Source organism: Odocoileus virginianus, chromosome 25 (genome assembly GCF_023699985.2).
Source record: "Odocoileus virginianus isolate 20LAN1187 ecotype Illinois chromosome 25, Ovbor_1.2, whole genome shotgun sequence".
Lineage (NCBI taxonomy): Eukaryota > Metazoa > Chordata > Mammalia > Artiodactyla > Cervidae > Odocoileus > Odocoileus virginianus.
Genome location: NC_069698.1, coordinates 14,578,554 through 14,605,644, shown reverse-complemented (window position 1 = coordinate 14,605,644; position 27,091 = coordinate 14,578,554). Strand labels below are relative to the sequence as shown.

At 34.3% G+C, this 27,091-nt stretch overlaps 1 protein-coding gene across 9 annotated transcripts in view; it reads left to right on the top strand.

Moving 5' to 3' along the window:
- EPHA6 (EPH receptor A6) overlaps positions 1-27,091 on the top strand; it is a 938,174-nt gene that overhangs the window by 120,218 nt on the left and 790,865 nt on the right. Inside the window, exon 3 of one of the 9 annotated variants that reach the window (XM_070455031.1) lies at positions 14,776-14,894. The exons of the other annotated variants lie outside the window; for them this stretch is intronic. Within the exon in view, the coding sequence (XP_070311132.1) occupies positions 14,776-14,894 (119 nt within the window). The remainder of the gene's footprint in view (positions 1-14,775; positions 14,895-27,091) is intronic. 9 annotated transcript variants of the gene reach the window in all.

Here is a 27,091-nt window from a genome sequence, read left to right as displayed (position 1 = left end):
TCCAAAGTAGAGCATCTTTTTTGGAATGAAAGACTCTCCTAGATTCAGATTTGCAAGCAAGGAGTAAATTTACACAGCTATAATAAAATACATAATGAAAGAAGTTTTAGGAAGAATTAAAGTTTGTGACAGTATAATAGATTTCACAGAAATTCATAAAAATACATTAATATTATCTTCAAAGGAATGTTGTCTCTTGCTGAAAAAAAAGACTCATCTAGGCACTTCATTTAATTTAGCTTTAGGGAAAATGTTTTATATATGCCTGTTTCAATAAAAGAAGCTATCTTTTTTCAGTCTACTGAGACAGGGATTATAATTGACTATAATAACTTTTAGGTATTGGATACTATTTAAAGTTTCCTAGATCTAAAATCGTATGCCTTTGGCCAAAGTAGAAATTTGTGTCCATCTCTAATAATAATTTTCTTAATATTTCTTCACTCAACAAATTGCATTGCTTCAAGCTCTTCATGTTAATAGGTAGAGTGTGGATATTTTTTCCTTATTTTCCAAACTGTTTTGTCCAAGGATTATCCTGCTTCATATAAGAATAAAAAGACTACATCAAATCATAAATACATTTCTGAATGTACATCTGTAATTTGTGAAGTTCTCCTTTACCAATTCCTCTGCCTTTTGATTCAAGTAGTCATTAAAAAACTATTTTTAATTAAATTGTAGCATGTATAAAAGCTAAAATCATAAGGAAGTAAAATCAACAGGAGAACACATTTTCTCAAATAGGCAAAAATATCCTAAGCTCTATCAAAATACTTGCATTACAAATTAAGAAACAAGGGAAAAGGCAACATAGGTTGATTTTATCTTGTTCTCTCATCACAATAAATGATTGCTATTGAACAATATTTTTAAAACTTACCAAAATAATTTGTGGTTGTGTGTATTTTCTTTATCATATTGGTGTGTCTTCTACAACAAAAGATTTTTACACTTTAAAATAAAACCAAATCAACTGATGGGACAAGTGCAAAGAATTAAATTAAAAATTCTCATCTACCTATTAGATAAATTAGGAAAATCTCCTGTCATTACGATACAGTGTAGAGAATGTAGCAGAAAACATTAAACACAATGAAAATATGCCTTTATTTATTTGATTCACAGTATGTTTATTGACTGTCTATGTAGTGTTAAGACCTGCTTTTTAGGGGTTTTTAAAACCTAGTATCAAACTTCTCTTGGTTAATTATGTACCATTTACAAAAATAAACAAGCCTGTAAACATGTTTCCATTTAAATAAGCTCTCCTTGTGCTGGCATACAGCAATTCTTTTTTTTCAATTTCATTATTCCAGAAACCTTTAGAGAGGACTTCCCATATAGTTTTCTTTATAGTTATATATATTTACTGTTGTTATTCAGTCGCCCAGTCATGTCCAAGTCTTCAGGACCCCATGGACTGCAGCATAGCAGGCTTCCCTGTCCCTCACCACCTCCCTGAGTTTGCCCAGGTTCATGCCCATTGGACTGGTGATGCATCGAGCCATCTCATCCTCTGATGCTCTCTTCTCCTTCTGGCCTCAGTCTTTGCCAGCATCAGAGACTTTTCCAATGAGTTGGCTCTTCTCATCAGGTAACCAAAATACTGGAGCTTCAGCTTCAGCATCAGTCCTTCCAATGATTACCCAGGGTTGATTTCCTTTAAGATTGACTGGTTTGATCCACTTTCTGTCCAAGGGACATTCAAGAGTTTTCTCCAGCACCACAGTTCAAAGGCATCAATTCTTCAGCACTCTGCCTTTCTTTACGGTCCAGCTCTCACAACTGTACGTGACCACTGGAAAGACCATAACCTTGACTATATGGACCTTAATTGGCAAACTGATGTCTTTGCCTTTCAACATAGTGTCTAGCTTTGTCATGGCTTTCCTGCCAAGAAGCAGTTGTCTTCTGATTTCATGGCTACAGTCACCATCTGCCTTAATTTTAGAGCCCAAGAACAGGAAATCTGTCTTTTCCACATCTATTTGCCATGAAGTGATGAGGCCAGATGCCATGATCTTATTTTTTAAAATATTAATTTTAAGCTAGCTTTTTCATTCTCTTCATTCACCCCCATCAAGAGGTTCCTTAGTTCCTCTTCACTTTCTGACATCAGGGTGATATTCTCCACATAACTGAGGTTATTGATGTTTCTCCCGCCAATCTTTATTCTAGCTTGTAACTCATCCAGCCCAGCATTTTTCATGATGTGCCCAACCTATAAGTTAAACAAACAGAATGACAACAGTCTTGTTGTACTCCTTTCTCAATCCTGAACCAGTCAGTTGTTCCATACATGTCCTAACTGTTTCTTCTTGACAGCATACAGGTTTCTCAGGAGACAAGATCATCTGATATTCCCATCTCTTTAAGAGTTTTCCCCAGTTTGTTATGATCCACATAATCAAAGGCTTTAGTGTAGTTGATGAAACAGAGGTAGACATTTTTCTGGGATTCCCTTGCTTTCTCTATAATCCAGCGAATGTTGGCAATTTGATTTCTTGTTCCTTTGCCTTTTCTGAAACCAGCTTGGATGCCTGGAAGTTCTTGGTGCATGTAATGCTGAAGTCTAGCATGCAAGATTTTGTGTGTGACCTTACTAGCGTGGGAGATAAGTCCAGTTGTCTGGTAGTTTGAACTTCTTGAGTACTGTACTTCTTGGGAACTGAGATAACTGAATAATTGGGAATTTTCCACTCCTGTGGCCTCTGCTGGGTCTTCCAGATTTGCTGAAATATTGAGTGCAGCACTTTGATAGCATTATCACTTAGGGTTTTAAATAACTCTACTGGAATTCCATCGCATCCACTAGCTTTATTGTTAGCAGTGCTTCCTAAGGCCCACTTGACTGATTGTATGCATGTGTGTCTATAATACATTCTATATAAAATTAAGATGCTTGTGTTGTTTGTGTTTTGGGGACATACCTCACCCCATTTATAAAAAAAAGTCCATGAAATAGCTTCAGCTTAATGAATTTTTTTCTCTCCAATGAAAATTGAATTAAAATTTATAAGAGGAAATTTTATGTAATACAAATTTTATGGTTTGCAAAAAGACATTAACTTCAAGTCAGCTTCTGCCCAGAATTCTTTAAGGCCATTAATTACCTGTATAAGGAAAAGGACTTAATTCTAATACAGATAGCCAATAGTACTGTCTTTGTTTATACTAATTGTGTTTTACTTTAAGACTAAGGATTATACATAGAACTTTATCCAGGAGAATAGTTAAGAAAATATACATAATAAAAACTCTTACTGAGATATTTTTATATGTGATTTAAATTTTCTTTATGATTAGCACTACAGTGAGAACATGTTACTTTCTAAAGGTGCTAAAATCATGTGATAATTGAAAATTAGCAAATACTTTTTTTTCATATTATATATAAATACAGGAACATATTAATTAGCTATGTAAATCATTGTTTACTTTTTGCATTTCTTATATTACTTTTTCAAATACATTTATTATGTTTGGCTAAATTTATTAAAAGTTTTAGAAATATTCAGAAAATAAAGCATACCATTTTTTAAATCATACACTTTTATGATGTTTTTATCCTAGTATAGATTGTTAAAATATTCATGATTGTCATAAATTGGTAATGGTTAACCTCTCAATGTGTTTATATAGCTCTTAAATAGAATAACTAAAGAGTGCTGAGTATATTTCAGAAGTGATTTTGAAATTCATTAAAAGTCATAGATTTTAATGCACTCTGTGTATATTTGTGATAACATATAAGCCAGTTTGATGAAGCTTCTGTTGGCCAAGATTATGAAAATTTGAGTATCATAAAGAAATTGATGGACATATTTAAATATATTAATATCCTTCAGGCTACCTTGTTATGAGAAAGAGGGAGAGAGATGGAGAAAGCATAAAAAAAGAGCCTTATATTTGATGATAGCTGTTATACCAAATCCTTACTTAGATTAATTGTAATTAAAGAAAAAAATTAAGCATTTATATTCATTTTCCAGTAGGAGATCTGTTTCTGGGTAACCAGATGGCGTTAGTTCATGAGGGACAGTTTTTCATTATAGAAAAAATTCCTCCTACTAAATGAAGAAGAAATGATAGAATTAGAAAATCTCCATTTTTCAAAACTTAATGGAATAATTAATTCAGAAAAGACTGTCAAAGAATATTAAAGTCACTAGATGAAATATTTAGGGGAAAAAATTATTCAGGTTAAAAACAGAGAGCCAAATGTGAGCCATAGACCTTGATTGGATACAAAAGTAAATCTGAAAAAGGACTATATTAAATATTAAAGAATTAAAGAATATTAAAGAATATTAAATATTTAAGAATTACTGTCAGTTTTAATAGATATGACAGTGATATCATGGTTATGTAGGAAACTGTATTTTTCAAAGAGTAGTTATAATTAAAGTCTTATATTATTTTGAAAAGTTAAAATGTTAAAAACTATGGTATTTATTATTAAATTTAAGTGATGCAGCTCATCAAACTTTATATCCTCCTGTTTTGTTTTTTTTTTCCTATTTGGGGAGAAAATTTTTCAAACAAAATAGCTTAGAAACTGTTAGCGAATACAGTTTAGTTATACAGCATAACTTTTGCTTTTTATTATTATCAAAAGCCTATAAAGAGAGAACTTTTCTTCTACTGTTTAACATTTTTCACATTACTTAAACCACATTAATGATAAAGACAAAAAATGATGAATGTTTGGTACGATTACTCTGCAATATATCTCCCTTCTACTCAAGTATGTTAGTTGCTCAGTCCTGTCCACCTCTTTGCCACCCCACTGCAGCCCCCCAAGCGCCTCTGTCTGTGGAATTCTCCAAGGAAGAGTACTGGCGTGGTTAGCCATTCCCTTCTGCAGGGAACAGTCCCCAGCCAGGAACTGAACGTGGGTCTCCCGCATTGCAGGTAGTTCCCTTACCATCTGAGTAACTAGGGAATCCCTTCTACTAAGGACACGTTCAATTATTTTAACTCCAAGTTTCCAAAGTTGCAGACCTTTAGTTTCTCATCTATTACTGTATTTCTTTAGCTAAAGATGTTTATTTTAAAAAGGCACTGTATTTTTTATACTTTTAGAATGTGCACCTTGCCACAGACAGACATCTAGCTTCTTGGATTCTCCTACAAACTACTTCTGTTTTCAGATTTCTCCAGATGAAATTAGTCATGTTGTAACAGAATTCTCTTGTAACGCCATAGTTTTATTAGCACCTGGCAAGAAGGTCCCACTCTGAACAGGAATGAATCAGGATCAGGTCGCAGATCATTGAAAGTAGAGGCAGCTTAGGATATATGACTTTTTTTTTAAAGCAATTTAGTATGAAATTATAGGGATATAAATAAGTGTATGACTATAAATTTCAGATTGAAATTGGAGGAAAGTTAAATATGTGAAACAACCATCTAGCTGTGGATTGAGGAGTCAGACAAGGGAGAAAGTGTAGATACTTGTTTCTGTTTTGGACTACCATGAAAAAGTGCTGTGATGATCATCTTATACAGAACAGGAAATGACCAGACAACAGTTGTCATTATTTGTAAGAAATATCTTTATTTCTATGTTTTTTTTATGGCAAAAAATTTATGAAAAATAACTGATGAAAAAAGCTCTGAAGTTTAGGTGATGCATTATTTTAATGTAGAAAACAAGTTTAAGATTTCTTACATTAAAAATAATTTTACTTACAGTGTGTTAGTCACTCAGTCGTGTCTGACTCTTTGAAACCCCATGGACTGTAGCGCGCCAAGCTCCTCTGTCCATGGGATTCTCCAGGCAAGAATGCTGGAGCGGGTTGCCATTTACTTACTACTGTTTGTACAAATGCCAGAATATTATGGCATTTTCCTTTCACCACTTGAACATACACACACTGGTACAGCCATATACACAGTCAACACAAACACATTCTTGTCTGCTAGATTGGGTTCCTTGAGGCAGTTAGCAGAATTTATGCAAGTGATATTTTCAAGAAAAGAAATTTTGCAAAATAAGATTCTATAGCCAAAAGCATAAACTCCATCATAAGGCTTGATAATAATTAAAAATATTTTCTTCAGTAAGGCTGAAAATTAAAGTTTATGTACATCTGTATAATGTAAGACTTGATACCAATCAAAAAGCTTACGAGAAGTAATTTTTACAAAGGCAGAGGTTTTTCTGTGCTTGGTCACAACTATGCCAAAAATTAGACTTGGGAAACAGTGAATAGTAATTTAGTAGTTGCACTTCCATCAGCACTATATAGAATCTGCTTCACCTAAGCTAGTAAGTTTTTTTTTTTAAACACTGTGAAACCATATGGCAAGATTGCTTAAAATAATACAAATACGGATATTATACATTGGCAAATGGTCCCCATTTATGCAGCTAGGTCACCCTTTTCACCAAGCAAACCCACATTTTATACGGTTTTTTTTTTTTTTTTGGAAGTTAATGTTTATCATTAATATTGGGTTTTATCTGTTAGCCAGTTCAGTAGACCAAAAATATTTCAATTTGTAGTACTTTGTTTGCTGGTTGCTTATTGGAATTGACCATTGGTCTAATTTTTTTCTTTTTTTTTGGTAAATTATCTGATCATGCATTTTACTAGTCCTCAGAACTTCTTCTCGGCCCTTGCTTTTTAGCTCTTTCTCATGTATGTCTTTGAACTTCAATACTTCATATAGTTTTCATTGTCATTACCTAAATATTCCATTCTATGAGACAGATTTCATATATTCATCCTACTCTACCATACCAAAGAAAAACATGCAGTGTCTACAACCAATCCTAGAAGAGGAATAGTATAATGTCAACAGTGATGTTTTAAAAATAATCATTTCCCAACTATCATCCTTCATTGAACAGAAAATAAAGGTAAAAATAAATAAGATAAATTATACAGTCTCCAAATTCTGCTAAATAAAGTATTAATGAACTAAAAAAATAATAAAAGTGTATATATGGAATATATGAAAAGAAACAGAGGTCATCTCATCACTTGGTAAATTATACTTTTCAAAAAGTACCTTTAGGTCATTATTATATTTATTATTTTTTTCAACTTGGAGATCTAGACTTTCAAGTAGTTCAAATCTTTTTAAATTTCATAGTTTAATGCTATTGTTAATTGAGCAAAAACTACTCTTTCAAGTTTACTATTTTTTAGCCATTTATAAAATAATTCATGTATTAGTTTTCAGAACAAACTAATCATGTCTATAATTAAAATATCCCAAGCTCATAATTTTAAAAAGAAGCTGCAATTTTCTTTTTTTATTTATCCTACTTGGAATTTACTAAGCTTCCTGAATCTATGAGTCTTCTGATGAAATTTAGAAATTTTTCTGTTATCTTCCTTTTTCAAAATAATATTTTTGCCCCAGTCTCTCTCCCCTTTGTATCTGGGACTCCAAAAACATGTATGCAAACCATTTCATGCTGCTGCTCAGGTCATTGAGCTTTTATTCTCTTTTCTTTTTAAAAATCTTTTTTTTTTAAATTCTCTGTATACTTCGGTGTAGATGATTTCTATTAACCTGCGTTTCAGGTTCCGTGATCCTTTTTTCTGTTTTGTCCCTTATGCATTTAATCTCATCCAATAGATTTTTTTTCAAATGTTGAATTGTTCAATTCCAGGATTTGTTTTCTTGGCTGCTTTGCTTTGCCTTGTATTCTTTTGCAGTTTTTATATCTCTTGATTCATTGTAGTCATCTTTTCTATAGATTCCTTAATAGATTTATTTAAGTATTTAAAATCTTCTTTACTAATTTTGATATCTGGTTTGTCTATTTATTTTCAACTGACAGATTTTTCTCCTAATACAGAATCATATTTTCCCATTTCTTTACATGTTTAGTAATTCTTATTGTCTACTGGTCATTATGGATAATACCTATTTATCCCTCCATATCTGGGGGGATTGGTTCCAGGAGTCCCCAAGTACACCAATATTCACAGATGTTGAAGTTTCTTATAATATAAAATGGCATAGTACAATACATTTGTATATTTATTGAAAAATACTTTGTGTATAAGTGGACCTGTGCAGTTCAAACCCATGTTGTTCAAGAGTCAACTGTATTTTAGAGACTCTCGATAGTGTAATTTTCCTCTAAAAGTTTTTAAATTTTCTTCTATTTAATTTAATGACTCACAGACACCATGATTTGTTGAAGGTTTAGTTTTAGGCTGTGTCAGGGCTATTTTACCCTGAATATGCAGTTTTTGGAGTCCTCCTTCTCTGTCTCTGCACAGCTACATCCCACTCCCAATTTCTAGCTCATCCAAAATCCAAAAAGTCCAATCTCTGATTCCTCCTGGAGGTGTGTGTTTGTGTTTAGGAGGCTGTGGGGTGGCTGGGTGGAGGGTAGAGATAGGGGAAGGGATCAGTAAAACTGCACATTTCAGCTTGAGCTATTTCTGTCCCCTTCCAGCCACCCCATTCCCTGTATTGTAAACCGAGTTGTGCCTTCAAGGTGTATGAAGTGTCGAAAGTGTGACCTTCACCAGTGTGATACTTTTCTTTCAAGGATCTTAGTTTAACTCCTTTAGTTTCTACTTCCCTCAAGTTTCTTCCAGTTCCCTTATTCTCCATCATTTCTGGAGCTTATTCTTTTAACTAAAGACAGTCCAACAGAAGCACTTTTACCCTTATCAGAAGCTGAAAATATCCCAGAATAGTTTTTTCAACAGTCTTTTAAAAGAACTAATACCTCATGGTAATGTTTAAACCATAGGGCTGTGAAACTTTATTTATCTTTAAAGATTTATTTTGTGACTCTATGAGGCTATGCTTTCAAGGTATTCCCCATTCTCTTAGTTGCCACCCTATCATGGTTTTATGTTACTTTCACCTTCTGCCAATATTGTATGTAGAGTATAATTTCTTTTTGAAGGGGGCATTTCTGAATATATTTAATACTATGCTGTATAATCAAATGAAGTTTAATTCTTAGAACAATTTTTTCACTTTATTTTTAAGTCAGAAAAGCACCAAGAGTGCACTGGAGTCATCACTCTAGGATGGAATGTTCAGAGTAGAAAAGTCCCAGGGTTCCAGGAGTGTTGCAGTGCCCTATCAGAAGTCTTCTAATGGGGATAAAAGAGAAGATGGATTAGTGCCTTTTTATGCCCAAGACCTAAGGACTAGTTCTGTGTACCCCTAAAGGAATTTCAGAACTAGCAAGCACTATGATCATCTCTTACTCTTACCCATTATTAAACTTAAACTAAGGTGGGAGTGAGGCTCAAGAGGAAGGCGATATATGTATACTTATGGCTTATTTACATCGTGCAGCAGAAACCAATGCAACACTGTAAAGCAATTATCTAATTAAAATAAAGTTTAAAAAGTAAGTGAAAAATGAACTGTGTTCAGATTCTGAATTTACTGAGAGATTTCAAGTATTTGCAGTAGCAACTCCGCAGAAACCTTTACCAGTTTTGAATCTAAGTCTCTCCCATTGCCACATTTAAACCATAGGCCATTGTTATTTACAGTGTATACTGGAGAGAGACGCCCTGAAATGGTTTCACTGAAAATGGGACATAGAACTTGCCACTGTTAGTAGGTAGTCCTAAATTAAAAGGGTTTTAAAGACTGAAATTTTTTATTTTAATTAGAGAAGTAAGCCATACAAATACACAAAACATTTAAATTTGATTTTCCAAATTTTATTTATTTTTTTTCCATTTTTTTTTTTTATTCTTTTATTTTTTCATTTATTTTTATTAGTTGGAGGCTAATTACTTTACAATATTGTAGCGGTTTTTGTCATAACATTGACATGAATCAGCCATGTAGTTACCAGTATTCCCCATCCCAATCCCCCCTCCCGCCTCCGTCTCCACCCGATTCCTCTGGGTCTTCCCAGTGCACCAAGGAGTCCTTTTTGGTGATTGTAGTTTTCTCATTTCTACCTGCTACTGTGGAGAATTGTTCAGTGTGGCACTCCTAAATTCAGGTTGGCCTCAGTCCCTCCATGAAACCCTAAAAGTTGTCTTATATTCTCTTTTGGCCACTAGACTGACTAGACACATCCCTGGCAATGTTAAAACTCTTCAGTAACCAGCTAGTTGCATTAATCTTTATTTTATTCTATAATGATGTTTATAATTAATAGTGTTCATGAGCTTGCTATCATTCTCTTGTTTCATTTCTCTACTCATCTTTGTATTTGAGGATCCAGTGTGCTTTGAAATTTTCACCTCCTTTCCTTTAAGCTGAAATTTGTACTCCATCTCTTATACTGCCTTAAATTGCCTAAAACAATTTGGTACTTAACACTTAAAATGTTTCTAACATCAGCTAGTACACATGTGTGTCATGTCTAGCTATTTATTGTAATCTTCCAGTGAGGAACAGAATTTGCAATTTTTCTCCTGTTACAGCATCTGTGACTTGTGAACCCCACATTTAATTACTAAATCATGGAAAATTCAGTTTTCACTAATTTCACCTATATAATATATCTAGTTTATCTGTCATAGCTTTGGGAAGGTTTCTCTTGGTCTGTCCTTGTGCCTAGCAACAAACTTTTCCCTGCTTCTATTGTTTTTATTTATTTATTTTTTTTTCGCAAAGCATTTCTTTTCTCTTTTGAATTTGGCTTGCTACGAAGTTAGCAACCCATTGGCCCAAAATTTATGAGAAGCACATTGATTTTCTGGTTACTAGTGTTTTGACTTTGACCTCTTCAAATTAGAAATATATTGATATGTTTAACATTTAATCTTTTATGAACTCTTATGAACTCTTTATTTTTTTAAATAAGTTGTAAGGACTTCATTTGTCTCTGTGCAACTTGTAATCCAACAGAGTTTTGTGATTGTTAATTATGAAATTATTTTGTTTAAACATCTACAGTATCATGAACATTCTCCTTATAATATTCTGTCATTAAACCATAGGTTTCTTGCCCACAATATTGTATTGTTCACACTACAATGTTACTAATAGAGTTTCCCTTTCAAATTATAAAATATATTTTCCTGTTTTAATGAGCTTTTTTCTCACTGGGGGAAATAAATTGCCACACATTTAAACCACAAAGAACACTGTAAATAGCATACTTCACTTGACTGACTAGGCTATTTTGTTTTTAATTTAAATGTCATGGGGTCAGTGTTAATTTCTATCATATTTTCCTTTCGTTCAACTTGAGTCTTTAGATGAACAAACATTGTTTTTAGAGTTTAAAGATTAATTTTGGTTTTATATTATTCTGCCATTATTATTAAAGGAATTATATTAAACCATGTGGGTTTTCTAATCTTAGTTATAAATTCTCATTCTCAAAAGTGATCATTTGATTTTTAAAAATAATTTTTTCAGCATGCTTTATTAATTTCTAACTGTGGCTTTGAAATAACCAAATACAGATTTCTAAAATAATCAAAAGAAAAGTATATCAAGAAGATAGATATTTCTAGTGATTTTGTGTTTTGTTAAGTGAGCTACATATTGAGTAACTGTAATTGTAGTCTAACTGTGTCATGGCATATGATAAGAGGGTATAGACATTTTTATGATAATTAATTTATAATTAATGTTTATATTACTTTACAATGTTTTCAAATATTAGTAGTTTAAAGTTATTCATTTAAGAAGAGGCAATTAGGAAGGCAAATGTGACTGAAATAAATATTAAGGTACCATAACAGAATCACATGGTTCAAATGTCTTTTTCTAATTGATGGTCAATCCTAAATATTAAAACATGAGTTAGAAAAGAAGTCCATCAAATATAATAGCCTTAAATATTATTTTTTCTCCTAACATTATGAAAGAGTCTTCTTCATTATTTGTTTTTAACATGCTATCACTGTGAAGAATGGTGAAACCATTTACAGTTTATCACTTTCAGTTATTATACTGGAATTTGAATGATATCGATTCTTTAATGTCTACCCAAGCCTTATACAAGTCTAAAAGAGGCAGTAAAACTATAAGAGCATTTAGATTAGTGGTTACTGTTTTAGCAACCTCTCTCCATTTACGTATTTTTACTATATTCATTTTCACTAAACCTGAAGGCAATACTCATGTTAACATTGTTACGGATTTTAGAAAATAGCTGTAACTAAGTCATCAGTAGTTTTACTACATGTCAGATAGTCAATATTGGGGAAAAATCAAATAAAAAATATGTTTTATGTTTTAACTAATTACACTGATCATTTGAACAAAGTAAGGATGATGTATTCCTGCCATCATACATTCTTATTTTTTTAATTCAAGTTAATATAGTCAGTGGTATTTTCATTTTGGCAAACACATACCTAAATATTTTATATATAACATATATTTGTAAAACTAGTCCATGTATATGGAGAAGAAAATGGCAACCCACTCCAGCAGACTTGTCTTGAAAAGAGCCTGGAAGGGCTACAGTTCATGGGGTCACAAAGAGTCGGACATGACTGAGCGACTCACACACACACAATCCATGTATTACATGTGGAAGTTACTTATCCTTAGTAAATGATCATTTAATACTTCCTAGGCTGTATAAGCAAAATGGCTGTCTGAGGAGGCCTTACAAATAGCTGTGAAAAGACAAGAAGCGAAAAGCAATGGAGAAAAGGAAAGATATTCCCATTTGAAGGCAGAGTTCCAAAGAATAGCAAGGAGAGATAAGAAAGCCTTCCTCAGTGATCAGTGCAAAGAAATAGAGGAAAACTGTAGAATGGGAAAGACTACAGATCTCTTTAAGAAAATTAGAGATACCAAGGGAATATTTCATGCAAAGATGGGCTCAATAAAAGACAGAAATGGTATGGACCTAACAGAAGCAGAAGATATTAAGAAGAGGTGGCAAGAATACACAGAAGAACTGTACAAAAAATATCCTCATGACCCAGATAATCACAATGGTGTGATCAGTCACCTAGAGCTAGACATCCTGGAATGTGAAGTCAAGTGGGCCTTAGGAAACATCACTATGAACAAAGCTAGTGGAGGTGATGGAATTCCAGTTGAGCTATTTCAAATCCTAAAAGATGATGCTGTGAAAGTGCTGCACTCAATATGCCAGTAAATTTGGAAAACTCAGCAGTGGCCACAGGACTTTAAAAGGCCAGTTTTCATTCCAATCCCCAAAAAGCAATGCCACAGAATGCTCAAACTCCCACACAATTGCACTCATCTCACACAGTAGTAAAGTAATGCTCAATATTCTCCAAGCCAGACTTCAGCAGTACGTGAACTGTGAACTTCCAGATGTTCAAGCTGGTTTTAGAAAGGCAGAGGAACCAGAGATGAAATTGCCAACATCTGTTGGATCATCAAAAAAGCCAGAGAGTTCCAGAAAAACATCTATTTCTGTTTTATTGAATATGCTAAAGCCTTTGACTGTGTGGATCACAATAAACTTTGGAAAATTCTGAAAGAGATGGGAATGAATACCAGACCACCTGACCTGCCTCTTGAGAAACCTGTATGCAGGTCAGGAAGCAACAGTTAGAACTAGACATGGAACAACTGACTGGTTCCAAATTGGGAATGTAATATGTCAAGGCTGTATATTGTCACCCTGCTTATGTAACTTATATGCAGAGTACATCATGGAAAATGCTGGACTGGAAGAAACACAAGCTGGAATCAAGATTGCTGGGAGAAATACCAATAACCTCAGATATGCAGATGACAGGACCCTTATGGCAGAAAGTGAAGAAGAATTAAAGAGCTTCTTGATGAAATTGAAAGAGGAGAGTGAAAAAGTTGGCTTAAAGCTCAACATTCAGAAAACTAAGATCATGGCATCTGGTCCCATCACTTCATGGCAAATAGATGGGCAAACAGTGGAAACAGTGCCAGACTTTATTTTTGGGGGCTCCAAAATCACTGCAGATGGTGATTGCAGCCTTGAAATTAAAAGACGCTTACTCCTTGGAAGGAAAGTTATAAGCAACCTAGACAGCATATTAAAAAGCAGAGACATTACACTGTTAATAAAGGTCCACCTAGTCAAGGCTATGGTTTTGCCAGTAGTCATGTATGGATGTGAGAATTGGACTATAAAGAAAGCTGAGCACAGAAAAATTGATGGTTTTGAACTGTGGTGTTGGAGAAGACTCTTGAGAGTCCCTTGGACTGCAAGGTGACCCAACCAGTCCATCCTCAAGGAGATCAGTTCTGAGTGTTCATTGGAAGGACTGATGTTGAAGCCTGAGCTCCAATGCTTTGGCCGCCTGATGTGAAGAGCTGACTCACTTGAAAAGTTCCTGATGTTGGGAAAGATTGAAGGCAGTTGGAGAAGGGGACGACTGAGGATGAGGTGGTTGGATGGTATCACTGACTCAATGGACATGAGTTTGGGTAAATTCCCGGAGTTGTTGATGGACAAGGAGGCCTTGCGTGCTGCAGTTCATGGAGTTGCAAAAAGTCAGACACCACTGACTGACTGAACTAAACTGAAGACTGTATAAGAGCATAGAATATTTAAATATCTTTGAAATACAGCTTATAAAGATAGTATATCAAAGTTAGATTGTCTTGAAGCATCATATGAAATGAATTTCATATAAAAGATTTCATTCTAAATATTTCAGCTCTCCTTTCAAATAGTTTTATATTTTCAAATATGACTTGATTTCAGTTACTGCAATACAATTATTTTTATCTGAAGATATTGTTAATTTTCATAGGAAATCTCATTAGTGAAAATGAATAATGTAATGTCATACCATAGAACACCTTCACTTTGCAAAGTTGCTAAAGCAGTACAGAACAAACTTCCTAAGGAAAATTTGATATAGCTTTCCTATGCTTTTCCAGACCTATTTTCAACACTGCTAAAAGGGGGGAAATTCAAGAAAGCACTGAAGAGGCCGCCTCACCAGACCCTGATGTTACTTCTCCTCTGGATGTACATGCTGCAGCTCCATAGGTGCCAGGTTGGAAAAGTTTCTAGGAAAACAAAATGTTCATTAGTAACTTTTTTTATGTAGAAAGACTATTTTTCTATGAGAGCCTGTCTTTTAGACACCAGAATTAAATATATTAAAAAGTCTATATGTTTAGTTTTTTTTTTAAATATCTGTGAAAAGCATCTGTCTTCTCAAAAATATTTTTGAAATGTAATGGTTCTAAAGCATGCAAAATAATCTATTTAGAAAATGTCATGGTTCTGTTTTATGCAAATTTTTAAAAAATCAAGCTGTTAACAACCCATTATAATGATAGAGTGTGAAGTTGAATTATTGTAAAATTCTGTATCACCTTTTTCAAGATTTTTACATATATTACGTGAAAGGCAGTAGGTAGTTTCTATAATGCTGATTTTTCCTATATCTCAGGCTCAGGGAAAAGCATATTATTGCTCTTGATTTTAAATGAAAGCTTAAACATATGTGTTATTTATATAATGCTGTTAATTATCTACTACTGGAAAGACTCCAGAGATATGTCAGTGAGTTAGCAAACTGACTTTAAAAGGACATTTTTTCTTTCTAGGACTAATCTCAAAACTTATATTTCGGATTTTATAGACTTTGAAATTGCAGTGAGTCTCCACTCAGAATATTGCAGTGGAAGTGGAAGTTGCTTGGTCATGCCCAACTCTTTGTGACTCCGTGAACTGTGTAGCCCATGGAATTCTCCAGGCCAGAATACTGGAGTGGTTAGCCGTTCCCTTCTCCAGGGGATCTTCCCAACTCAGGGATCAAACCCAGATCTCCCCCACTGTAGGCGGATTCTTTACCAGCTGAGCCACAAGGCTTTTAGTAAAAAGAAGTGACAATAATTCTGTGATTAGAGGTAGTTCAAAATAAATATGAGTTAAATAACTTTTAAATAATTTTTAAATTATGAATTAAATAATTTTAAAAAATAATTTTAAATAACTTTTTTTTAAATATAGTCAAGATTTTTAAAGGCATATTTGCCTAGTTGATCCCTGGGTCAGAAAGATCCTCTGGAGAAGGAAATTGCAACCCACTCCGGTATTCTTGCCTAGAAAATTACATGGACAGAGGAGCCTGGAAGGCTACAGTTCCTGGGGTTGCAAGGAGTCAGACATGCACACAATCAAAATATATAAATATGAAGAATGAAAAAAATTAACTATGGTTATAATTGAAGAACTAATAATTTTAAACAAAAGTATCAAAGAAAAGCAACAGCTAATATTCCTGACATTTTAAAGTTTTTTCTAAATTTGTTTTTTATACTGGAATATAGTTTATTTACAATGTTGTTAGTTTCAGGTGTACACCAAAGTGTTTCAGTTATACATGTGCATATGTCTATTCTTTTTCGAATTCTTTCCTGAATATGTTGCTATAGAATATTGAGTAGAGTTCCCTGTACTATACAGCAGGGCCTGTTGATTATCTATTTTATATATAGTGGTGTATATATGTCAATCCCCAAATCCTAATATATCCCTCCACCCTACCTTGCCCTTTCGTAACCATAAGTTTGTTTGCTGTATATGTGAGTGTATTTCTGTTTTCTAAATAAGTCCACTTATATCACTTTTTAAGATTCCACTCGTAAGTGGTATCATAGGAATTCTGTCTTTGTCTCACTTAATTCAGTAACCTCTAGGTCCATCCATGTTGCTGCGAATGGATTTACTTCATTCTTTTATTTTTAATTTTAAATTCATTTTTAATTGAAGGATTATTTCTTTACAGAATTGTGTTGGTTTTTACCAAATATCAGCATGAATCAGCCATGAGTACACATATGTCCGCTCCCTCTTGAAACTCCCTTTCCATCCCACCCCTCTAGGTTGTTACAGAGCCCTGGTTTGAGTTCCCTGAGTCACACGGTGTATTTCACTCTTTTTTATGGCTGAGTATTATTTCTGTATGTGTGTGTGTTGGCATATATGTGTGTACATCTTCTAGATCTGTTCCTCTGTTGATGGACATTTAGGTCACTCCTAAGTCTTAGTTATTGTAAACAGTGCCAAGACACTATGTTGGTGCATTTATCTTTTCAAATTATGGTTTTCTCCAGATGTATGCTCAGAAATGAGATTGCTGGATCATATGATGCCTCAATATTTAGTGTTTTATAGAACCTCTATACTGTTCTCTATAATGTATGTCCCAGTTTACATTCCCACCAACAGTCTGACATTTTAAATCTGAAGTATTAAGTGCACAAAAAGGAATAATTATCTTTGCATGTATACAAGAGCTAATGTTAAAATAATATATATCTACATGTCTGTTATATTGTGAAACTTCTAAAGTTTTGGCTCTCTCTAATTTCTTATCTCTGTTAACATTTTAAGAGAAAAATCGGTGGTCTATATATGATTTATAGCCTTTATGACACTTGACTTGTATTATAATTATTGTTTCAAGAGATTTTATTTTTCTTGTTATTATTTTTCTTTCACTAGCATTTTAGTGAAAACTCCTAGAGAGAGGTGATTATGTCTCAATATACCATTTAGATTTCTGTCTCGTATGAGATCTAATATGTTTTCACATTTTAATTCTTAGAAAGTTTGTTGATAGAACTAAGAACAAAGTCAGGAATTAATAACATTACTTGGCCAAAAAAAGTGCTTTATTGACTTGTGTGAAAATAGACCATCAGCTCCTAACATTTTTTGCCAATTCAAAACCATTTATGAGTCTTTCTGCCTAGATAATGTAAAGCAACTTTGGCAAATGTATGTGTCTACTCTCTCTTCTTATTGGCTTAAGACAGTGCTGATTTGGACAGAATTATAATGGTGATCCAAAGCGTACTATATAAAATTCTAAGCTTTTCATACTTCATTGGATATATACTCAATGAAACTGAAGCTCCAGTAATCATACTTATCTAAAAATAAAGTAAACAGTGGTTTAAGATTCTTTCTTTTCTATGAGACAAATATGGCTGTTTGAAGTTCTGTAGAATATAGTATGAATCAGCAAAAATGAAAAGAGACAAGGAAGCAATATTTAAGGGGAAAATGGGCCAATGAACAGAATTCCCTAACAGCTTAAGATATAGAAGAACCAATGAATTAACCTGTTATTGAGTATATAACTTTATTAATGTGCTAAACATTATTTTAATGAAAAAGAAAAGGTCTTAAATAGGTCAGCTTCAGGAGTTCATAGTGACAAACGAAGATAAGCAATAATTCTACAAATACATGCTCCCAGTGAATGAAGTAGATCTCCAAAGAGGTTGTAAGAAAGAATTGTAGCCCTTAGAAAGTCTGGCAATTAAGAGCTAATTTAGTTCAACCCTCTCGTGTGTCCCCTAAGAGGACTATTTATTTACATCTCTCAGTCAGTCAGTTCAATCCTTCGCTTGTGTCTGATGCTTTGTGACCCCATGGACCCCATACCTCCCTGTCCATCACCAATTACCAGAGCTTGCTCAAACTCATGTTCATTGAGTCGGTGATGCCATCCAACCATCTCATCCTCTGTCTCCCCTTTTCTTCCCACCTTCAGTCTTTCCCAGCATCAGAGTCTTTTCAAATGAGTCAGTTCTTTGCATCAGGTAGCCAAAAGTATTGTAGCTTCAGCTTAAGCATCAGTCCTTCCAGTGAATATTCAGGGCTGATTTCCTTTAGGATGGATTGGTTGGATCCCCTTGCAGCCCAAGGGACTCTCAAGAGTCTTTTCCAACACCACAGTTCAAAAGCATCAGTTATTCGGTGCTCAGCTCTCTTTATGGTCCAAATCTCACATCCATACATCACTAATGGAAAAACCATAGCTTTGACTAGACGGACCTTTATTGGCAAAGTAATGTTTCTGCTTTTCAATATGCTGTCTAGGTTTGTTATAGCTTTTCTCCCAAGGAGTAAGCGTCTTTCAATTTCATGGCTGCAGTCACCAACTGCGGTGATTTGGAGCCCAAGAAAATAAAGTATCTCACTGTTCCATTGTTTTCCTATGTATTTGCCAGGAAGTGATGGGACTGGATGCCATGATCATTTTTTGAATGTTGAGTTTTAAGCCAGGTTTTTCAGTCTCCTCTTTCACTTCCATCAAGCAGGCTCTTTAGTTCCTCTTCACTTTCTGCCATAAGGGTGTTGTCATCTGCATAGCTGAGGTTATTGGTATTTCTCCTGGCAGTCTTGATTCCAGCTTTTGCTTCATCCAGCCTGGCATTTTGCATGATGTACTCTGCATATAAGTTAAATAAGCAGGTGACAATATACAGCCTTGTTGTACTCCTTTCCCAATTTGGAACCGGTCTGTCTTTCCACATCCAGTTCTAATTATTGCTTCTTGACCTCCATACAGATTTCTCAGGAGGCAGGTCAGGAGGTCTGGTATTCCTTGTTGTGATACACAACAGTCAAAGGCTTTGGTGTAGTCAGTAAAGCAGAAGTAGATGTTTTTTCTGGAACTCTCTTGGTTTTTCTATCATCCAGTGGATGTTGGCAATTTGATTTCTGATTCCTCTGGCTTTTCTAAATCTATCTTGAACATCTGGAAGTTCACGGTTCACATACTGTTGAAGCCAGGCTTGGAGAATTTTGAGCATTACTTTGCTAGTGTGTGAGATGAGTGCATTTGTGGAGAAGCATGAACCTTCTTTGGCATTGCCTTTCTTTGGGATTGGAATGAAGACTGATCTTTTCCTGTGGCCACTGCTGAGTTTTCCATTTTTTCTGGCATATTGAGTGTGGTACTTTCACAGCATCATCTTTTAGGATTTGAAATAACTCAACTGGAATTCCATCACCTCCACTATCTTTGTTCTTAGTGATATTCTGAAGGCTCACTTGACTTCGCACTCCAGGATGTCTGGCTCTAGGTGAGTGATCACACCATCATGATTTTCTGGTTCATGAAAATCTTTTTTGTATAATTCTGTATATTCTTGCCACCTCTTCTTAATATCTTCTTCTTCTGTTAGGTCCATACCATTTCTGTCCTTTATTGTGCCCATCTTTGCATGAAATGTTCCCTTGATATCTCTAATTTTCTTGAGGATATCTCTAGTCTTTCCCATTCTATCATTTTTTTACATTTCTATGAGTGTGCATATATGTATATACACTTAAACAGATATTTGTGTGTGTATATATCTGTGTATATATATATACACATATATGTACATAACATAATACTATTAAAAATTGAAAGATGAACTAGCTTCCTTTATTTCCCTAGAGAAGAAACTGTAAAAATTAAGCTATTAAACAAAAATGAAAGACATAAAGAAAATTTATTTAAGATTTTGGAAATTGTCAATGAAATATAAGAAAGATGAGTTTTGCTGCTCCTGGTTTGTATTTTCTGAAATTAATAGTGTTATTCCAACACATCATCAAATATGCTGCAGTATGTTCATCTCTGTGCAACTGTTAGACATTTTTGTATATAATTCTTTGAAATATTATCTGTATGTTTTCTCCCTTTACTGTCCATGAAAGAGTTGTCTGTACTCCCTGTCTTCTCCCATAAAACCATTCTAGTTAGACTGGCAGAACAGAACAACTCAAGATTACCTGTAACACATTATGGAATTTAGAAGTCAGTTTTCAACCTTCAGCTTATTTGATTTATGAACAACACTTATGCCCTTACTGAATATAACTACTTTTTTTGGAAACAAGTGTATCATTTGGCTTCCATAACATCACTTTTTTTCTTTTCCAATTTTTTTTTTCTGGTTCTCGTCCAGGGATCAATAATTTGGCTTATATTGTCATTTATTCTCCATATAGTCTTATTAAGTCTCAGGATTTTAAAAATCTCAGGACTTTAAATATGTTAATGAATCCTGAATTTGTATTTCAGCCTGGACTTAGCTGAACTCAGACTTGTATATATCCAGAATTACACCTGTTCAGCTTAGAGTTCTGTCAGAAATCTTACATAATACATCCAAAGCTAAAATCCTTATCTACTTACTTCTTTCATAGTCATCACCACTTAATAAAAGGAAAACTCTAGTATTCCAGTATTTCTAGACAAAAATTTGAATTTATATTTGACTTCACTTTTTCTCAAACTTTATAATTGATTAAACAGCAAATTTCTGTAGCTTTACCTTAAAAATATATTCAAAATTTGATGATCTTTAACACTATTTTTGCAACCACTCTGGTCTGTAATTAATAGACTAGCCTCCTTAGACTTTCTGATTCTGTACTTGCCATCCATCCCAATATCTTATTTAACATTTTAGACCTGTACTGTGTAATATTACAGCAGAATTGATGGGTTCCTTGAAATGAAGTAATAATCTTCACTCACGCTGTGATGTCAGAATTACATGTATGGGCAAATTAAATGAGCAGCCAACTCACTTATATATCACCAAGGCTAACAGTTTGTGTAAGATAAACTTGGGCAAACTTTGGGAGATGGTGAGGGACAGGGACAGAGAGGCCTGCTGTGCTGCCATTCATAGGGTTGCAAAGAGTCGGACACAACTGGCTGACTGAACAACGAGCCAGATATTGGAGTTATGACAGGTTCCTAAATTATTCTTATGAAGTGAGGTGAATGAAAGTCACTCAGTCGTGTCCGACTCTTTGCAACCCCATGGACTATATGGTCCATGGAATTATTCATGCCAGAATACTGGAGTGGATAGCCGTTTTCTTCTCCAGGGGATCTTCCCAACCCGGGGATGGAATCCAGGTCTCCTGCATTGCAAGCAGATTCTTTACAAGCTGAGCCACAAGGGAAGCCAAGTAGCACATATTCCTAGCCTCCCAAAATAAAAGTATACACCTGTATGACTTTGGTGTATGAATGAATACATATTTATTCATACATGAATGCATACATGCTATATGAATGTATGTGTGTATACACACACACACACACACACACACACACACACAGCTCAGTTGTTAAAAAACCCGCCTTCAATGCAGGAGACCTGGGTTCCATCCCTGGGTTGGGAAGATCCCCTGGAGAAGGGAAAGGCTACCCACTCCAGTATTCTGGCCGAGAGAATTCTACATAGTTCATGGGGTTGCAAAGAGTCAGACACAACTTGAGTGACTTTCACTTTCACTTTCATTTCTACCCTCCCAAAATAAAAGTGTACACTGTATGACTTTAGTCAGAACAGTTAGCACTTACAGAGAGAGATATAGTTTCCTCATCCATAAAATAATAAAATAATGTTATCTACTTTAAAGATTTTTTGAGTGTTAAGTAAAAAATTATATAAATCAATTAGTGTGGAACCTACCTACCAACTAGAGATTCTCTTATTTTCTATTTCTTAGTTTGGCTCAAACTGCTCAATCCCTAATTCAAATGCTGATACTATGCCTAGTATGTGAAGCCTAGGACATCTTAGAAAAGAGGTAGTTGCTATTGAACCTGGAACCCCATGTTACCCTGTGCACAATTTTGGCATAATCTTTACTGCCCTTGCCCTCAGACAGGGTGTCTGAGGCTTTTTCTCAGTTGGAATATATTATTTAATGGAAAAATGACTGTGGTAATTGGATTCTTAAAACTGAAACAACTGAAAAATGGAAGTTGAACAGAGACAGCTAATCATCGTATTAGTCATGTCCAGCTCTTTGTGAATCTACGGACTCTAGCCTGCCAAGCTCCTCTGTCTGTGGGGTTCTCCAGGCAAGAATACTGGAGTGGGTTGCCATGCCCTCTTTCACAGGATCTTGTAGACCCAGGGATCGAACCTGAGCCTCTTATGTCTTTGTCATTGGCCAGCAGATTCTTTCCCACTAGTGCCACCTGGGAAACCCCAATTGGATTCTTAACATTGAAACAACTGAAGAATGGAAGTTGAATGGAAATAGCTAGTCATCATTAATCAAAAGAGATAATCTTTGAAAGACACCCTTACTGCTTAATAACTATTATTTGTCAACTTGTAAGTCTCCTGATTCTATGAAATAATTTTGAATATTAATGCTTTAGTAAATATATATATCCAAGTTTACCTTTATTCACTTTTCATTAGTTTATATATCTATATTGCTATACACATCATAATTTCCATTTTCTATGGTTATATATTAATTTTCTACCAGTATCTATGATGTCTAGCTAGTCTTTAATTATTAAACATTAAAATATTTGAAATTGGAGTTAGTATTTTAAGAGAGATAGTGATGCCTAATTATAATTTTCTTATGATTTAGCCCACATTTATTTTTTCTTCTTTTACTGTTTCTTAGTTATGAAATATATTTTATGTTGACTTTCTAGGCATTCTTTTTATTAAGAATGATAGTCACTGTTTTGCTAGTGACATTATGACATTGAAAAATTTTATTTTTTTTAATTGCTTTGGTATTTCACATCTCATTTGTCTCAGTTGTACAACATACTGATTAACAATTTTTAAAGTTTAAACTTCATTTATGGTTAGTACAAAATATTGACTATATTCCCTTTGTTGTAAAATACATCCTTATAGCTTATCCTAAGCACAGTACTTTATACACTTTAATCCCCTACCCTGAATTTCTCCTCCGTTGTGTGTATATGCCACATTTCTTTATCGATTCAACTATAGATGAACACAGGTTGGCAATTGTAAGTAATGTTCTTGGAACATTGGGATGCATGTATCTTTTTGAATTAGTGTTTTTGTTTTCTTTAGCAGCTTACCCAGGAGTAGAATTGTTGGGTTATAAGGTAGTTTTATGTTTAGTTTTTTGAGAAATCTCTGTACTGTTTTCCACACTGGCTGTACTAATTTATATTCTCACCAACAGTGTACAATGGTTCCCTTCTCTCACATACTTACCAACAGTTGTTACTTGTGTTCTTTTTAATGATAGATGTTCTGACGTGTGAGGTGATATCTCACTGTAGTGTTAATTTACATTTCTCTGAGGATTAATACTGTTGAGCATCTTTTCATGTGCTTGTTGGACATCTGCATGTCCTCTTTGCAGAAATGTTTTTCAGGTCTTCTGCTCATTTATTTTAATTGGATTTTTTGTTTTTTGATATTGAGTTGTATGAACTGTTCATATATTTTGGATATTAACCTCTTATCAATATTCAGAACCAACATTCAGAAAACTAAGATCATAGCATCTGGTCCCATCACTTCATGGCAAATAGATGGGGAAACCATGGAAACAGTGACAGACTATTTTTTGGGGCTCCAAAATCACTGCAGATGGTGACTGCAGCCATGAAATTAAAAGATGCTTGCTCCTTGGAAGAAAAGTTATGGCCAACCTAGACAAGCATATTGAAAAGCAGAGACATACCTTTGCCAACAAAGGCCCATCTTGTCAAAGCTATGGTTTTTCCAGTAGTCATGTGTGGATGTGAGAGTTGGACTATAAAGAAAGCTGAGTGCCAAAGAATTGATGCTTTTGAACTGTGGTGTTGGAAAAGGCTCTTGAGAGTCCCTTGGATGGCAAGGAGATCCAACCAGTCCATCCTAAAGGAAATCAGTTCTGAATATTCATTGGAAGGACTGATGCTAAAGCTGAAATTCCAATACTTTGGCCACCTGATGTGAAGAACTGACTCATTTGAAAAGACCCTGATTCTAGGAAAGATTTAAGGCGGGAAGAGAAGGGGTGACAGAGTATGAGTTGGTTGGATGGCAGCACCGACTCAATGGACATGAATTTGATTATCTCCGAGAGTTGGTGATGGACAGGGAAGCCTGGCATGCTGCAGTCCATGGGGTTGCAAAGAGTCAGACATGACTGATCAACTGAACTGAACTGTTCTGAACCTCTTCCCAAACATTTTCTCCCATTTTGTAGACTGGGTTTTTGTTTGCTGATGGTTTCCTTTGTTATGCAAAACCTTTTTAAACTTTTGTTTTTATTTCAATTTATATATTTTCAGTTGGAGGATAATTGCTTTACAATATTGTGTTGATTTCTGCCATTTATCATCATTAATCATACATAAGTGTATGTATACCCCCTACTTGTGAGCCACCCTCCCACCTCCCACACCATTGCAACTTAATTGGTCCCCTTTGTTTATTTTTGGTTTTGCTTCTTTGCTTTAGGACACAGATCCAAAAAAATTTTGCTATTTTTTATATCAATGTTTTTCTGCAGGGGGTTTTGGTTTCAATCCTTTGTATATAATATTAGAGAATGTTGTAATTTCATTCTTTTACATGTAGCTATCCAGTTTTTCCTGAATAGGTTATTGAGGAGAATATCTTTTCTCCATTGTATGTTCTTGCCTGCTTTGTTGTTGATTAACTTACCATAAGTATGTGGGTTTATTTCTGGGCTCTCTATTTACGTGTTTGTTTTTGTACAATTACCATACTCTTTTGATTACTGTAGCTTTATAGTACAGTAAAGGCAGAGAAGTCTGAAGTCAGAGAGTGTGATTCCTCCAGTTTAGTTCTTCTTTCTCGAGATGGCTTTAGCTATTCAGTTCTTTTGGGTATATATACAAATTTAAAAATGTTTTCTTCTAGTTTTATGAAAATGCCTTTGGTATTTTGATAGAGATTGCATTGAATCTATAGATTGCCTTAGGTAGTGTGGTCTTTATTAGTTCTTCCAACTCATGAAAATGATCTATCTTTTAACCTCTAACTTCATTTAATTCTTTGGTCTACTATGCCTTATCTCATATTAGTAATGTAAATAAATCAAAATAAGCATTCTAGTTTGATTTTGTTTTACTGAAGATTTATAAAATACTTTTTACTAAACTGCATGCACACATACTCAATTGGGTCTGACTTTGTGACTCCGTGGACTGTAGCCCACCAGGCTCCTCTGTCCATGGAATTTTCCAGGCAAGAATACCAGAGGGGGCTGCCATTTCCTACTGGGTGATCTTCCCGACCCAAGGCTTGAACCCGTGACTCTTACACTGGTAGACAGATTCTTTACTGCTGTACCACCTTGGAAGCTAACTACTCAAGTATTGATTTCTGATTTCTCCTAGTCAAGAGGCACATAATTCTTTGTTGACATAATTAATAGGATAATGACAATTGAGGATTATAATATAAGGGAGTATACATTTTATACCTCATCATAATTATCATAATTGTTTACATTATATTTTATAGTTTATGAAAAACTTCATTTGTGGAGATATAACATCCTTATATCTAGCCTCTGATGTTCTTTGTTTTATGTTCTTTATTTTACAGATATAGGACTTGAGAATGAGATAAGTTTAAGTAACTAATTTAAACTTATTCAAATCAATGTTTTGAAGCAGTGGGGTAAAAATCACATCTTTTGATTGAATTTTCCAAGTTATATCTCATATGTTATTTACTGGACAGAAAATAATGAACTGAGTGCATTATAAATGCAAACTTGGCATGATAGTCCATCAATTTAGAACAATTCAGAGAAAGAAGGGATGTCTATGACCTCGGATAGTTGTAAATGTAGCATGATTTCTAGGCAGGAAGACAGATAGGAATTAGAGAGAAGAGTTACTTACCTTTGTTTCTCAGCAACCTAGGAAGCCAGCCATGGTTTACTTGATTTGATCTCAGGGCAGGGAAGGTGGGTAGGCCTAATTCTGACAGCCAGAACTCTTGGGCCGCATGATTCTTTCTTATCACCCAAGCTGGGTACTTGTCTTATTGCTTCACTCTGCACTGGGACTAGATAATCATCATTTAGCATCCTCCAAAAGACCTATCCAGGCAAGAGGATGAGCTAGCTGTCGTCTGAGCCGTCTGTTTAATGGTCTGATAAGCACCAGTGGTCATGGTGACTGTCACATAACAGATATGTTTTCTAAACTTACTATTGCTCAGGGTCAGGGTCAAAATTTTAATTCAGGGTTTTCTGGATTTTTCTGTAGCCTATATTATTCCACCATACTATGTAACTTAGGTTTACTATACTTTCTTATATGCCAATCAAATATTTTATTTTTTAAATGAAAAAATTGTGTTTGGAAATTAAATTTACTATTTATATTACGGAAAAATACAGTGTAAGATTTACATTTATCATTATTTATTGAGAAATTGTATTTGAAAGTTCATTTATTATTTATATTATTTGAAATTACAAGTCAATTATCAGAACTATATTCTACATTTATTTTTAAACAAGCATATATGTTATCATTTCTTCTTTCTTCAAATGAGGAACAAATTTTAAAATTGCCATAAAATTGCAGAAATAATACAGACTAGCAATAAAATACTTAAATTATGCCAGAGTCCATGAAGTAAAAAGTGTTTTTAGCTCTGC